We start from the raw sequence: 14,482 nt of genomic DNA, 5'->3' as shown, positions 1-14,482 counted from the left end.
CTGGGGGTATGCCGATCCACAAAATTACTCAAACAGGGTCTAGCCCGCCTCCTTGCAGAGTTACGCCAAGCTCAGATTTGCACTAGTCACGAAAATAGAGTCACGCTGTTAAACACAGACCATGCAACAAAATTCACAGGCTACTCCCACTCCTCTGTCAGATAAATGACAATTACTGGAGGTTAGTTGGGGACCTTCTTTGCCTATTCTTCTTGCTCTTAATTACGCTGCATCTATTCCAGTAAACTTCAGTTGCTGGATGGAATGTTGCGGCACTATGTGGCACTGCAGTGAGGACGGGCCAAATTCAGAGTTGCCTGTACTGTACTGTACTGTACTGTAATAAGCCATAAAAAAAGTCAATCTGTGATATAGCAGAGACGTGAACGATGAAACACCTTATAGCAGGGTTTCAATGTAGTTTAACATGTCTTATCATAGTTCTTGTAGAGACAGTTTATTTTATGTGCAGCTGAAATATCATTCCGTACATGTGGTAACCTGTGCAGCTGTGAACTTGGTGCAGTTCTTGTCTTATTCGTCCTTCACTGCTGTGCAGGCTGTGATTTGGTGTCGGGGCGCCATGGTGATGATGCAGTACACCGTGATGGCCAACAACTATTGGCTGTTGGTGGAAGGCATCTACCTGCACAGCCTGCTCATCGTCAATGTGTTCAGTGAGAAGAAGTACTTTTATATTTACATGGCCATCGGTTGGGGTAAATATGAGTTTCTGACATTGTGAAATAATGACTTACATTCAGATAGTGTCATTATTAACTTTTAGCATGACGATTTATCATGTAAACTGGAGTTAAGTAATGTCTATTTTTATTGCAAATTTGAGTTGCTCAAATCAATGATGAAGTTATTTATGTTGTCACTTGGAGCAAAACGATGATGTCTCCTTCATTATGTCAATATGTCTACCTTTTAAATGTTATCTCTTCAAAGGGTGTGGCCCTAAACTCTCACATTCGTCCTTCATTTTCAGGTGCACCACTTGTATTTGTTTCCCCCTGGATCACAGTGAAGTACCTCTATGAGAATGAGGAGTGAGTGATAGTTTTCAGCACAAGTGTACTCATCTCTATCAATGACTTTGAAGGAGAAACAATCATTTGAGATATGCACAGCCCCTCATATTGAGACACTGGGTACAGTGTGCATGTGTGCGTGTGTGTGCATTGTTTGTGTAGGTGCTGGGAGAGAAATGTAAACATGGGATACTGGTGGATAATCCGTTTCCCAATTTTGGTTGCTTACTTGGTAAGTCGGTCCTATTGCTTTGTCTCTGTGTTTCTGTGGTGATTGTTCTGTATGTGGATCAAGTAGATATGGCAGGTGGAAAAAAAGTGCCGCTTTATCTACACTGTTAATAAAAAATCTGAGTCCAAATACTAGCTTTAATATGACACACAGTCTCTAAACTTTGATAATATGGTTCATCATTAATTTATGTGTAGCAGTGCGGGTACAAACTTTCCCACTGTTACTGCCATGTGGCAATATAGGATATTTGAATAGTTTTACAAATGAAGCCAGCCAGTAATGAAATATAACATGCAAGCATATAATCATCTCAAAAACAGAATAAAAAATATACTGATAGAAATTTGGGCTACCACGATTAGTCGATTCGTCACGACGACGTTGACGATCAAGATCAGCATTTAAGCCCAAATACTGAAGAAGAATGCAAGTGAAAACATGAGAGACCGAACACACCTTTCATGGCAGCGCGACAATGATACACGATCATCTAAGAAGGGAGTACATTGTGGCTGATTCCATTAATGGCGAAGAGGGACCGTTATTATGGTAAGCTGTTGACTGCTTTTTGGATGGTTAGCTGCTAATATCAGCTTCAACGGCTGTGACCTAATTGCTTAACGTTGTCAACATTAACTTTAAGGCTACAGATGACAAGTTATTTAGCCTTAGCACACAGGTTATATATATGATATAACTTTATAACACATATATGAATAGAAGATCGATACGCTATAGGAGGCTGGTTGAACGACGTGCCTACGTGGCAGCCATGTTAGCGGGGGCAACGTTTCTATCAATGACAACGAATCCGAACTTGTTCATTTCTCAACCAAATTATATGAGTTTTTGTCATCAAAACATTTGCTATTAATACAGAACATTTGAAAAAAAACGTTGCCTACGAAAGGTTATTCCCATTTCCCTTGTTGTGATTGTACATGATCACTAACCAAACTAAACTGAACTAACTAAACTTAACTAAAGAGTTAAAAAAATTTAAATCCAGAGTATCACCTTCATTTTAATTGACACTATCGATAAGCAATACGGAAAATGGATAGATATATAACCATGTCAGGAATGCTTGTACAAGCTGCAAAGTTTATGTTAAATTGCTATGAGTATATATTAGAAGATCAACACTGTAAATAAGAAACTCTCTCTGTCTCTCTCTCTCTCTATTATATATATATATATATATTCACACCCCTTCACGTTTTCCACATTTTGCTGTTATAGACTTATTCTAAAGTTGCTTTTAATATAGTTTTCTTAAGAAAAAAAAAAAACAATCTACAAAATATACCCCATAATTAGCATCCTTGAGATGCTTCTACAACTTGAATGGAGTCCACCTGTGGTAAATTTAGTTGATTTAACATCCTTTGGACTGGCACACACCTGTCTATATAAGGTCTCATAGTTGGCAGTGCATATTAGAGCATAAACCAAACAATAAAGGAGACCGGATTGTGTCAAGGAACAAATCTGCGGAAGGATAAAAAAGAATTTCAGCAGCTTTGAAGGTCCTGAAAAGCACTGTGGTCTCGATTATTCGGAAATCGAAGAAGTTTGGAACCACCAGGACCCTTCCTAGAGTGGGCAGTCTGACCAAGCTGAGTAACCGGGAAGAAGGGCCATGGTCAGAGAGGTGAACAAGAACCCTATGGTCACTGAGGCGGAGCTCCAGTGTTCCCTTGCGGAGACAGGAGAACCATCCAGAAGGTCAAACATTGCTAACACACTCCACCAATCAGGCCTTTATGGTAGAGTGGTCAGACGGAAGTCACTTCTCACTAAAACGCACATTGAAGTTTGCCAAAAGGACTCTCAGACCTGCAGAAATAAAATTATTTGTTCTGATGAAACCAAAATAGAACTTTTTGGCATGAATTGCAAGCATCATATCTGGAGAAGAAGAGGCACTGCTCATCACCTGGCTAACACCATCCTTACTGTGAAGCATGATGGTGGCAACATCATGCTGTGGGGTTGTTTTTCTGCTGCAGGAACTGGGCGACAAGTCCACATAGAGGCTAAGATGACAGCTGCCAAATATAGAGAAATTCTTCAAAATAACTTGCTCTCGAGTGCTCTGGAACTTAGACTCGGGTGTCGATTCACCTTCCAACACGACAATAATACAGCCAAGATAAACAAAGAAGTGGCTTCAGGAGCGGCCTGTGAATCTCCTTGAGCGGCCCAGCCAGAGCCCGGACTTGAATCCAATCGAAGATCTCTGGAAAGACCTAAAAATCGCTGTCCACCGACACTGACCATAAAACCTGACTGACCTTGAGACGAATAGAAGAAAATGCCCCGAAACAGGTGTGCCAAACTCATAGAGACATAACCAAGAAGACTTGAGTGTCACGGGCGGGGAGTAGCTGGACCTAAGAGCAGGCGGTGGTAGATGTAAAATGATGAACAGTTTATTGAGGAAAGGTTATGGAGGTGGTCCTGGATGTTTTGGCAGGTGGCGGCGTGGACAGGTGGCAGGTAGTGGACAGAAGAGGCTGGCTTGGTGGCAGGAATGACGTGGGTCAGGAACACAGGGGAGCACTGAGAACGAGGAGACACAAGAGTTAACAAGGGAATGAGGAGTTAAGTGGCTTACTTGAGTAAGGTGGGCCGTGGTACCACTAGGAGAGGCTACAATACTTTGGCGAGGATTTCCCGGAACAGGCAGGGTTATATACACCGGTGGTGATGAGGCTGATTGAAGACAGGGGCTGAAAACAGAGAGGGGTGGGAGGAGAGAGAGGACGCAAAGCGCCCTCCCAGCTCCAATAATGGAATAGCGGGGCAGTATATGATAGGACCCCCCTCTCAACGGACGGCTTCCCCGGGTGAGCCGTGTAGAAGTCGTCCAAAAGGGTGTGATCGAGAATGAGCTTCCGGGAAATCCATGACCTCCGGCCCATACCCTTCCCAGTCAACCAGGTAGTGGAACTCCCTCCCCCTTGGCTTCACGTCGAGGATGCGCGACACCATGAAGGCCGGATGGTCATCAATAATCCGAGTGCCCCTCTTCCCTCCAGCCGTCTCTACAACCTTTTTCCCGACCTGAGAACAAGGCAATGGAGGACTATATCCATGACTCTCTGGCTTCCGGACTCATCCCTCTTCTCCAGTAGGGGCCGGCTTCTTTTTCGTTGAAAAGAAAGACACCACTCTCCGTCCATGTATCGACTAACGTGGTCTCAATGACAATGAAACTCTGTGTGTGTGTGTGTGCGTATGTGTGTGTGTGTTCGCTTGCTTTCTTGCATGTGTGTTTGGCTGGACCAAGTCTGGCAGGAAGTATTGTAAATGTGTTGTAATATCGAAGTAACCCAATTATAGTCATTGTCTCCTCTCATTACAGATAAATTTTTTCATTTTCATACGTATCATCAAAATTTTGATGTCTAAACTCAGAGCTCATCAGATGAGATACACAGACTACAAATTCAGGTTAGATCTTTTCATTTTAGTTGTATTTATTTTATGCATGCAAGGATACCCCGGAGGCCTACTTGCTTATGGGATAGAATCATCTAATTTCCCTTACGGGAGGAAAAATGTATCTATCTGTCTATTAGTATTAGTACATCCTCCAATGTCCATGTTTGTATTTTGGTCCAGATTAGCAAAATCGACACTGACTCTAATCCCTCTGCTGGGGATACACGCTCTTCTCTTCACCTTTGTCATCGACGAGTCCGTACCAAAAGGTTCCATGCTGCGCCTGATACGGCTCTTCTGTGACCTCCTGTTCAACTCATTCCAGGTCAGAGGTCATTATACATGATCCATGGCTTCTTTCTTGTGCCGCAAAGTAAATATGGCTACAGTATACAGGATTGCATTTATGAAATGAAATTCTATGGTTTTGCCAATAAAGATGGAAAGTGAAGGTCTACACGAAAGCGTAGCTTTAAGAAAAGAGACGCACAAAAATATTGCATTTAGCATTTCCCTTGCTGAATTCGTTTTCTAGAACAAAGGAAGCTATCACACTCTCCAACCCTGCTTTTCTCTGCAGGGGCTGCTTGTTGCCATCTTGTACTGCTTTGTCAACAAAGAGGTGAGGGGGGTGAGGTCATATTGAGGGCCTGACGTGCTGATAAATTGTGTCATTATCAGCGTCCTTGTTTTTTGTTGTTGTTTTTTTTTCATCTCTGAAAGCTTTGTTCTGCTTCCGCAAGCATATTGGCATTCTACTAATCGCTATCCTTGGGCTAAAGACATCCATCCACTTGAGTGTCTTATTTAATCTTCCTCATCATCTTTATATGGCTCTCTGCTATCTGCAATCCCATTATCCCCCAGGTGCAGTCAGAGATTCTGAAAAAGTGGAAGCGGTGGAAGCTGGGTCAGGACATTGGCGAGGAGTACCGCCACACCCACAGCCAGACGCCACACATCAAAAGTGGCAGCATCGGCACAGGAAACCTGCCTGATCTCCATGACAACAACACCAGTGACCCCATTGGGGGATCACCGGGGGGTACACCGGAACACAAAAAAGATGACAGAGGCTCATCCAGCTCCACCGCACCTGATGAAAACCGCCAGTTGGTTGTATCCCACAGCAACGGGATCGGGAAAGTCAACAAACAGACCTTTCACCTCTCATTCTTGTCACAGCGAGCCGCCACTAGCCACGCCAACACCGCCTCAGAGGATGTGTGTCTGGAAGAGAGGGTGCACTCTTACCCAATGGGAGGAGAAGAAACTGATGTCTGAGTCCTCCGTCAACGTGGCAATGCTTTTAACCAGTTTAAAGGGACATGTAATGGTTTGAGGGGGGCTTAAGCAAAAAAAACAAAAACAAAAGACCAGACATGCAGAATGAAATAATGACAGTAGAATCCAACAAAGGTCATGTGCTGTACAATGTGATCGTGTTCGTGACTGTGTACTTTTCATGTTGGGAATTATGCTTCTGTTGTGTGCCTCTTTGTTATAATGGATGCACATTTGTGGTACTGCCCAACACGACTCGCTGAGTTTCAATGGCTTTAAAAAAACATCTATTTTATAAAACTGAATGTGAACTACAGCATGCATCGCTTGAAAGCATCTTTACCTAGTGCAGTCCACAAAGTATTCCCGCACAATGACCACAGCATCTATGCCGCATTGTTTAAACGTGTTTTTTTTTTTTTTCACGTGACCAAAGCCAAATAGTTAAATAATTATGTATGTGTATTAGTGTCTTTAATTATTCCACGAACATTCATTTTCCCCATGGTATAGCTATATTTTGGTAAATGTACAATGGTGAAATATGGGTGGAATAATGTTAGACTTAAACTATCACGAAAGATGTATACTGGCTACCACAACTGGATGTTTTGTGAAGACTTAATTTTCACTCAATTACCTTTTAACAAACTTGCATTTTAAAGAGCTAAAAAACAATGTAACACAAATTGTTATCTTGTGTAGCAATAGATTGATGCTTTGGATCACCATCATCATGCTATTCTGTCATCCCTCACATTTTGAGCTGTATATTTTCTAAAAAGGATGCATGCACGCATATAATTGTATGTGTATCGTGTGTACTCAAAAGTCCTTGCACAATGACTGTCATTTGTAAGGGGAAGGTGATACATTTTGTTGCTGCTGCATTTGCAGTTCTTTTGAAAGAGTACCACAGTCACAGACTTGATCTTTTTTAATAGATTATTAAATTTTCTCCTTCCATTGAAGGAGAATGTGCCACACATACTGTAGCCAATTGCTTCCGTTGTTGCGTTGTTAAAATATATGAGTAAAAATGTTATTTATCTTATGTTTTTGTTTTTATTTGTTTATCTTCAAATTGTTTGGCAAATGTTAATTTGTTGCACTGGAGTGAGAATTTATACTGTAAATATACTGTTGGTAAAATAGAATATGAAGACAAAATGCAGGACGGCTGACTCAAATACAAAAACTATTTATTAAAAGGACAGGTCCCGCGACCCTAGTGAGGATAAGCAGAACGGAAGATGAATGAATGAATGAAAAAGGACCGGTGAGGGTGGAAACTAATGTCAAAACAGGAGCAAGTTGTAGATGAAAGCCAATTTTTGTGTTGACGTGTGTGTGTGTGTGAATTCTATTAAAGGAGTTCTGGTCCATACAACAAGTGCATTTCTTTTCTAAATAACAAGCTATTATCATGTAATGATTATAGTTATTTTCACATCTTAAGCCTTGTTAATTTTTTTTTTAAATACTTAGTATTCATCAATGGATCTAAGTAGTCCCTGTGAATTTTCTCATGCTTAAATGGCGATGGCAAAATTTTTCCATATGCTGGACAGCATAACAAATCAGATGGAAGAACACTGCAGCATGAAAGATGAATAATGCATTACTTATAGGTGAACAATAATGTGTCCACATTGGTATTAACATATTACACATCACAAAACACTGGAGACATTTTTCTGTGTGATGAATTGAAGGAAAGGTTGACTCAAACTACCCTTTAGCTTCATGTCTTTTAGTTTAACTGCATTGGCAGGGATTGATAGGCATGAAGAATTATTTAATATGAATGAATAGCATAATTGTAAAAAATCAACACGAAACAACCTCAGATTAGTTCATACTGTATTTCAAAAGACAGTGATGTGTGGAGAGGTTTGTGGCTGGTGAGGCACTGATATTAGAGTCAGTTTTACAAATGTATTCACCAAACAGAGTGGGGTATTTGCCATTAAATTATCAGCCAGACATTAAAAAATAAGTAAAAATGTTTTTTATATCAGCATCTTTTGATACACTATAATATTTGGCCATACAAAACGCTTCGTATTCGCCTTTGCAATTTCTGCTTATCTGAAAAGCTACTCATTAGATTAATGAGTGTTGTTCAAAAAATAATTTTAATTCAGGTCAAAATCTATACTGTATATTATTTTTTAATCTTTTTTACTATAATCCCTAAATATTTCAAATACAGGCCACTCAACAAAAAAATAAGCTCAAAATTCCATTTTTGTATTACAATTTGTTTCAAAGTCTGATCTCATTTTAGGCTAAATTAAAAAATATATTTTGTTACCTTCACTTACAGTGGCTGAAATAAGTACTAAACACGTCACCATTTTTCTCAATAAATATACTTCCAAAGGTGTACATACAAAGATAGTAGAACAAATAAGATCAGAAATTATGTTGTGTGTACTGTGAAATGACACAGGGAAAAAGTATTGAACACATGAAGAAAGGGAAGTGCAAAAAGGCATGGAAAGGCAAGACAACACCTAAAATCTTTTAATAATCAAACAGCAATCCAGCCCCTCGTCAGTGCAAATGAATGTCAGCTGATTCAGTCCTAATTAATGGCCTACAAAAAGGTCTCATTGCCAAGGTGTGAGTCAAGACACATCTCATGATGGGTAAGAGCAGAGAGCTGTCTCAAGACCATTGCAAGGTAATTGCTGCAAAACATAACAATGGCATTGGTTCTAGGTGCATATCTAAGCTTCTGAACGTTCCAGTGAGCACAGCTGGGGCCATAATACGTAAGTGGAAAGCCGGCTTCAAAAAGACCTGGAATTAGCAGTTACTGTCACAAGGAAAACAGTGAGTAATTTCCTCCGCCGCTATGGCCAATATGCACACTCACCACACAAGACCCCATTGCTGAAAAAAAAAGCATGTCAAAGCTCGTTTGAAGTTTGCTGAACAACATTTGGACAAGCCAGTTAAATACTGGGCGAATATACTGTGGTCTGGTCGGATGAGAGCAAAATTGAACTGTTTGGATGCCATAATAATAATCCTTCTGACAGACATGATTACAAACTGAGGAAATTCATTACATAGCATAGGTCAATGCAATTGAGATAAAACAGAGAAGATCACAATTATATGAAGCTCCATCTTCAACAAAAATGCCTCTTCTCTATGATTAATGAATGCATGATTGAATATGTATTAAAGATTCATGAATAATTATATGGTGGTTCAACCCATTTTATCCACAATGGGTTCTTCATCTTAAACAGCTGAAATTTTGGTTTGCTCTGAATGCCCATTTCCATGCGGCTTCGATCGCTATTCCTAGCTGCGATCAGTTGGCAGAGCCTCAGCAAGCAACTACTGGCATCCCGTACCGGTCACGCACGCAGCTGTGAGCAAGAGCTGGACTGACCACAAGTTCAATCGGCAGGAAAGTTACGAGCGGACCCCGATGGGACCAGTTGTTGTTTATTTTTGTGCATCTTCTTCTTCTTCTTCTTCTTCAACCAAACCTGCTTCATTTTCCTCCTGAGATTAGAGGAGACAGACCACCCCAAAGACCAGCTGATCTACGGCCATGAGTAGGAAATAACAATCGTTGCAAGCATGTACAAAATTAGTGCCTAATCATTTTGGGGAAAATACTAGCTTCACATAAAAATTCCAACCTTGCTCTCTATTGCTCTGACTCAATGCATTAAATGCTCACATTTTTTACTTTAGCCCCGCAACACACAATGGCCTATTTCCCTTTTCGTACGCCTGTTTTTCTTTCTTTCACCATTATTCATGTTTCCTTTCCTCCTGGAGTTAGATCCCTTTGTGTGTTTCCCTATAGATTCCTTGAGATTTCATTAAATATTCTATAAAATTCCACTCCTTTTGTGTTGTGTGTGTTTTGACTATAATAATAAAGCCTCTGTAATCTAGTATTCATATTTCATAAAATGTAGGAGCCTTTAGATTATGGGTCTGATAAAAGGTTTCTCGTCACTTTTCCTACATTTTACACACATAAAAAAAGAGAGGTGGTGCCCTTTACAAGACAAAATAGCGTGATTATAGCGTTACGCATCAAATCCCGCTAAACCGGAAGCAATGCAGGCGTCGCTGTTTTGACAAGTTTATTTCTTAAATAAATTACGTTTTATCCAAACACCAATATACACTTCAGTTGCTGCAGTGAAACTAAGGAAAATGAGCAAACCTGTCCAAAAGATCAACGTCTGACTTACAAACAGATTTGCGCCACTACAAGACCCTCAGCCCCTGTAAGAATGGTCATATCCCAGCATCGATGAAAGGTATGACGCTAAATCATACAAGGAAAAAAGGCAGCCACTTACTGGGCCAAAAACGTTGATAATCGGTGACGACGCTTGCAGCAAGAAGAACACCAAAGTGCTGTGTTCTACTAACGACATGGTGTCTGACATCTCAAAGAAAATCATGAAGATCAGTAACGACCTCCAAACAGTGATCTCTGTCATTATACACACTGTAGCCTTGGGACTATGACCTTTACAGACTAAGTCTGTCATTTTAACCAAGAGTAGGTCAGGGTGAGAGAGCAATACTTTTCTGAAATCATTTGTAAGAACCTCAACAATACTAACACTCTGTTTGCTATGGTTGACAAGATCACAACCCTTTAGCCCTTCGTTTGAACTCCTCATCATGACTTTTTTTTGTTTTTGTTTTTAACCTTGATTCTTTGTTTCCGTAAATGCAATTCACTGAGAAAACAATCACATTGTGGAGAAGAAAGAATTCACGACACAATGCAACATTTAACAACAATTTAATTAAATAGCTACACGCTTCTTCTTGCAGACTGGAAAGCTGCCATCACTAATAATGATGGGAACACCTGCATGTGGGTAGTGTGCTGTTCAGCGGGTCGTGTTAGCAGACCATTAAGAACAACAAAACCACAGAAGAAGCTCTTCAATGGTATGGTGTGTGTGTGTCAAATCATTCCTTCAGGTCTGAGACGTTCCCATTATTACAAACGGATGCTTGTCTTTCTCACCCACTGCAGCCTGCACCACAACATTGATTTCTCCTGATCTTTTTTCTAAAATCCTGTTTGTGTACAGAGCTTAAAGTTGCAGCAATAGATTTGTACAATATATGATTTTTGTTACATTGAATTTATTTATTTTTTTCACTTTGTTAATTAAGTATTTTGATTATGCCACATGAACTGTTTGCCTTTCTTGTTTTGGAATGAAATGACTGCCTTGCTTCTCCTGCATTTTGGTCTATCTTTTGCCACCATCACCACAAATCAAATCCTTGACACAGGTTCATATTTTGTTATTTTCATAACTGCTGGTGAATAAAAGATGTGAAAAATAATAAGGTGTAGACAAATTAATTGGATTTAAAATTGAGTTTACCCTGGAATCTCCCACAGGTAATGACAATATTTTGTGACTTTCTTATATTACGTCTTGGCATGTATCACTAACAAGTACAAAAGGCCATAAAAGGGCTTTTTGGGGGGTAACTGAAATGGAAAAGAAAATATAAATATAAATTTGCATTTTTTTAATGGTTGATGCAGTAAAAGTAAACAGTCCATCGCTTCAGTGATAGTAGTAGCATCACGAATCTAATAAGAAATAATGCCATCCATCCATTTTCCGTACCGCTTATCCTCAGTAGGGTCGCGGGCATGCTGGAGCTTATCCCAGCTGACTCTGGGCGAGATGCGGGGTTACATAGACCCTGACCTGGTCGCCAGCCAATTGCAGGGGACATATGAACAAACAACCACAACCATTTGCACTCACATTCACACCTAAGGGAAATTTAGAGTCTTCAATTAACCTACCATGCATGTTTTTGAAATGTGGGAGGAAACCAGAGTGAAACCATTTGAACCCAGGTCCTCCAAACTGTGAGGCAGATGTTCTAGCCAGTTGTCCACTGCACTACAATAGAAAATAATGGCTCCTCTAATTAATATTCTGAAATATGTTGCTTTTTTTTCACAAATATTGCATTTACAAATATTAGAATTATTTCATTTCTGTCTTACAGTCTTATTGACATTTTCAGAAAGGTATACGTGACAGATTATGTTAATTATTGTAATTGTAGTTTACATTGGCATAGAATTTGTCACGGTTTGTCCCAAACGGTATTGGACTGGACCCAAAAGCAGACTGAGACTGAAGACAGGGTTTATTTGGGAGAAGCGCAAGGTCAGGAATCCAACGGCGTGATGGTGGTCCGCAGGAGCAGGGAGCGTGCGGGTCAGGGAACTTGGAAATGCGGTTGGAGCGAGCGTTGTGGCAGGAGACAGAGGAGGGCACTGGAGGAGGAGGAACAACAGGGAGTAAGTACGAGCACAGGTACCAGATAATCTTTTCTTACTATCATGAGCAATGCGTCAGTCAGTGTATCGCGTAGGAGCGAGAATACTCTGGCGCTGGAACATGGGAACTGGCAGGCTTAAGTGCAGGTAGTGGTGAGTGCTGATTGGAACCAGGTGCACAGGCGAGGAAGTAATTAGTGCTGGAGAGAGATGGAAAAAAGAGGCAAAAGCGCCACTCATGCTCCGCAGAGGAACTGCAGGGCACAGATCATGACAGAATTAACTGCATAACATGATTTTAAAAGGTGTATAGTCAGAGGTACAGTATGTTTAAAAAATGCTTTAAGGATAAGATGCAAGTTATTTCTTGTAACTGAACCACACCTTGTGCATACTCACTCACTCATGCGTATTTCCTAAAGGACAAATGAGCACAAATACTTGGGCTAATTAGATGACGAGGAGGTGACTCCCAGACAAATTTGAAATTTGATAAAACATGCTTCATCATTTTATGATTTATTTAACTCCCTCTGCTCATTTGAAAGTTGGGTCCCTGTGTTCTTTGGAATCAAAGTTTTTTTTTTTTTTTTTTTTTTTTTTTTAAATTGGATTTTCTAAATGATTTTCAATTGTCATGTGTACTCACGTTAGCTTTCTCGGGGCATGCAAATTTTGTTTTGCATCAATTTTGCTTGCATTTAGTTTATTTCTGTTTACTTGTTCAAAGATTTGTTCAAATTAGTATTTACACAATTTTTCTTTGTTTGTTCAAAACTACCCTATAAAAATGATAATAACCAAATGCAGCGGGAATTATGTAATGTGATTGGTACTTACAGAACATATTAGTTAAGGAACAAGAAATGTAACTGCTTCTCCTGGGATCCATAGATGGAGTCAAAGCAATAACAACAGTGATTTTTGGGTGGGTCCCCATGAGGGCAACCAGAACTACAATGTGGTGCATGATGAAAACAAGTTTGACACCCCTGCTTTAGTTGGTTGGTGACACGTGTGCTTACACTCATGTGAATTTTACATTTTTAAGCCATTATTACACCATAACCGTATTCAGCCTCTATGATTGTTTTGTCACAATACGAAGGTATCCGTTGTAACTGGACCCAGAAGCAAGCAGAGGCTGAGAAGTTTGTGGTGAATAATTTATAGAAAAGGAATTGGGAATTGGACCTTTGAGGCATAATGGCGAGCCGTCGAGACAGGGAACATGCGGCAGGCGGTGGGGTGAGCAGGTGGACGGCTTGGCGGCGAGGTGGAAGATGTCAGAAAGGCGGGGAACACGGAAGGAGCACTGAGGACGAGGAAGAACATGGAAATCAGAACAATGTGAATAAGGCACAGCTTACGTGAAAGTACTAGGCCGGTGTACCACAGTTGAACGTTAATATTCTGGTGAGGTTTTCCAGGATCTGGCAGGCATTTATGCAGGCAGAGATAATGACGGCTGATTGAAAACAGGTGCGCGGTCAAGGTGGTGCTGCTTACAGGGAAGGGAGAGAGAGAGGGGCAGAGAGAGAGAGCGAGAGGGGCACAAAGCGCCACCCACGCTCCAAAACAGGAACTACAAGGATAGCTCATGACATGTTTTTTTCCAATACCGTACTCCAGTATCCTTGTCTGAATTTTTTTAAACATTTTGTTTCCATGTAGTCTATCCTATGACAAAAAAATACAGATAACAGATATTTTGTTGCAGTTACAGTATTCAACATCATGCGTCCACACGCCCTCTGAGAAATGAGAGGTTTATCAATTTCTCAGTGAAGAACAATTTACAGACGTTTGATGTTAATGATTTGTCCAATCGAATTTGTTTTGACTCGGACTGTCCCAATCCAATCATGCGATCGAAAATTGCGGTCAATCACGTGATTTTTAGCTGATCGGGTAAAAAAGATCGGTTTTAGTATTGGGCGTAGGGCGTGTCCCCTGCTGGACGGGCTCCTGGCTTACCCCCCCCCCCCCCCCTCCCTTGTGGGTGGAGTTACAGGCCCACCCTTCCTCAATGTGCTGGCTCAGCAACTCCGTTCACCAGTTGACAAACATGCATGTGATATGGTGTTAAACCACTAACTACTTATTAGTAGTTATTCTGCTACGTAATACTGTTGTTTAAATCCATCCACA

At 40.6% G+C, this 14,482-nt stretch overlaps 1 protein-coding gene across 9 annotated transcripts in view; it reads left to right on the top strand.

The window, feature by feature from the left end:
• The window catches only part of gcgrb (glucagon receptor b), a 54,630-nt gene extending 47,240 nt beyond the window's left edge, over nucleotides 1-7,390 (top strand). For all 9 annotated transcript variants that reach the window (XM_061769534.1, XM_061769530.1, XM_061769533.1 and 6 more), the window contains 7 exons: nucleotides 560-719; nucleotides 995-1,055; nucleotides 1,200-1,269; nucleotides 4,643-4,731; nucleotides 4,903-5,047; nucleotides 5,303-5,344; nucleotides 5,590-7,390. In XM_061769534.1, coding sequence (XP_061625518.1) covers nucleotides 560-719; nucleotides 995-1,055; nucleotides 1,200-1,269; nucleotides 4,643-4,731; nucleotides 4,903-5,047; nucleotides 5,303-5,344; nucleotides 5,590-6,006 — 984 coding nt within the window. In that variant the 3' untranslated portion in view covers nucleotides 6,007-7,390. The remainder of the gene's footprint in view (nucleotides 1-559; nucleotides 720-994; nucleotides 1,056-1,199; nucleotides 1,270-4,642; nucleotides 4,732-4,902; nucleotides 5,048-5,302; nucleotides 5,345-5,589) is intronic.
• Nucleotides 7,391-14,482: the final 7,092 nt, after the last annotated feature.

The sequence above is a fragment of the Phyllopteryx taeniolatus genome, chromosome 4 (genome assembly GCF_024500385.1).
Source record: "Phyllopteryx taeniolatus isolate TA_2022b chromosome 4, UOR_Ptae_1.2, whole genome shotgun sequence".
Lineage (NCBI taxonomy): Eukaryota > Metazoa > Chordata > Actinopteri > Syngnathiformes > Syngnathidae > Phyllopteryx > Phyllopteryx taeniolatus.
The sequence above is the reverse complement of the archived record's forward strand: the minus strand, read 5'-3'. Positions and strand labels throughout refer to the sequence as shown.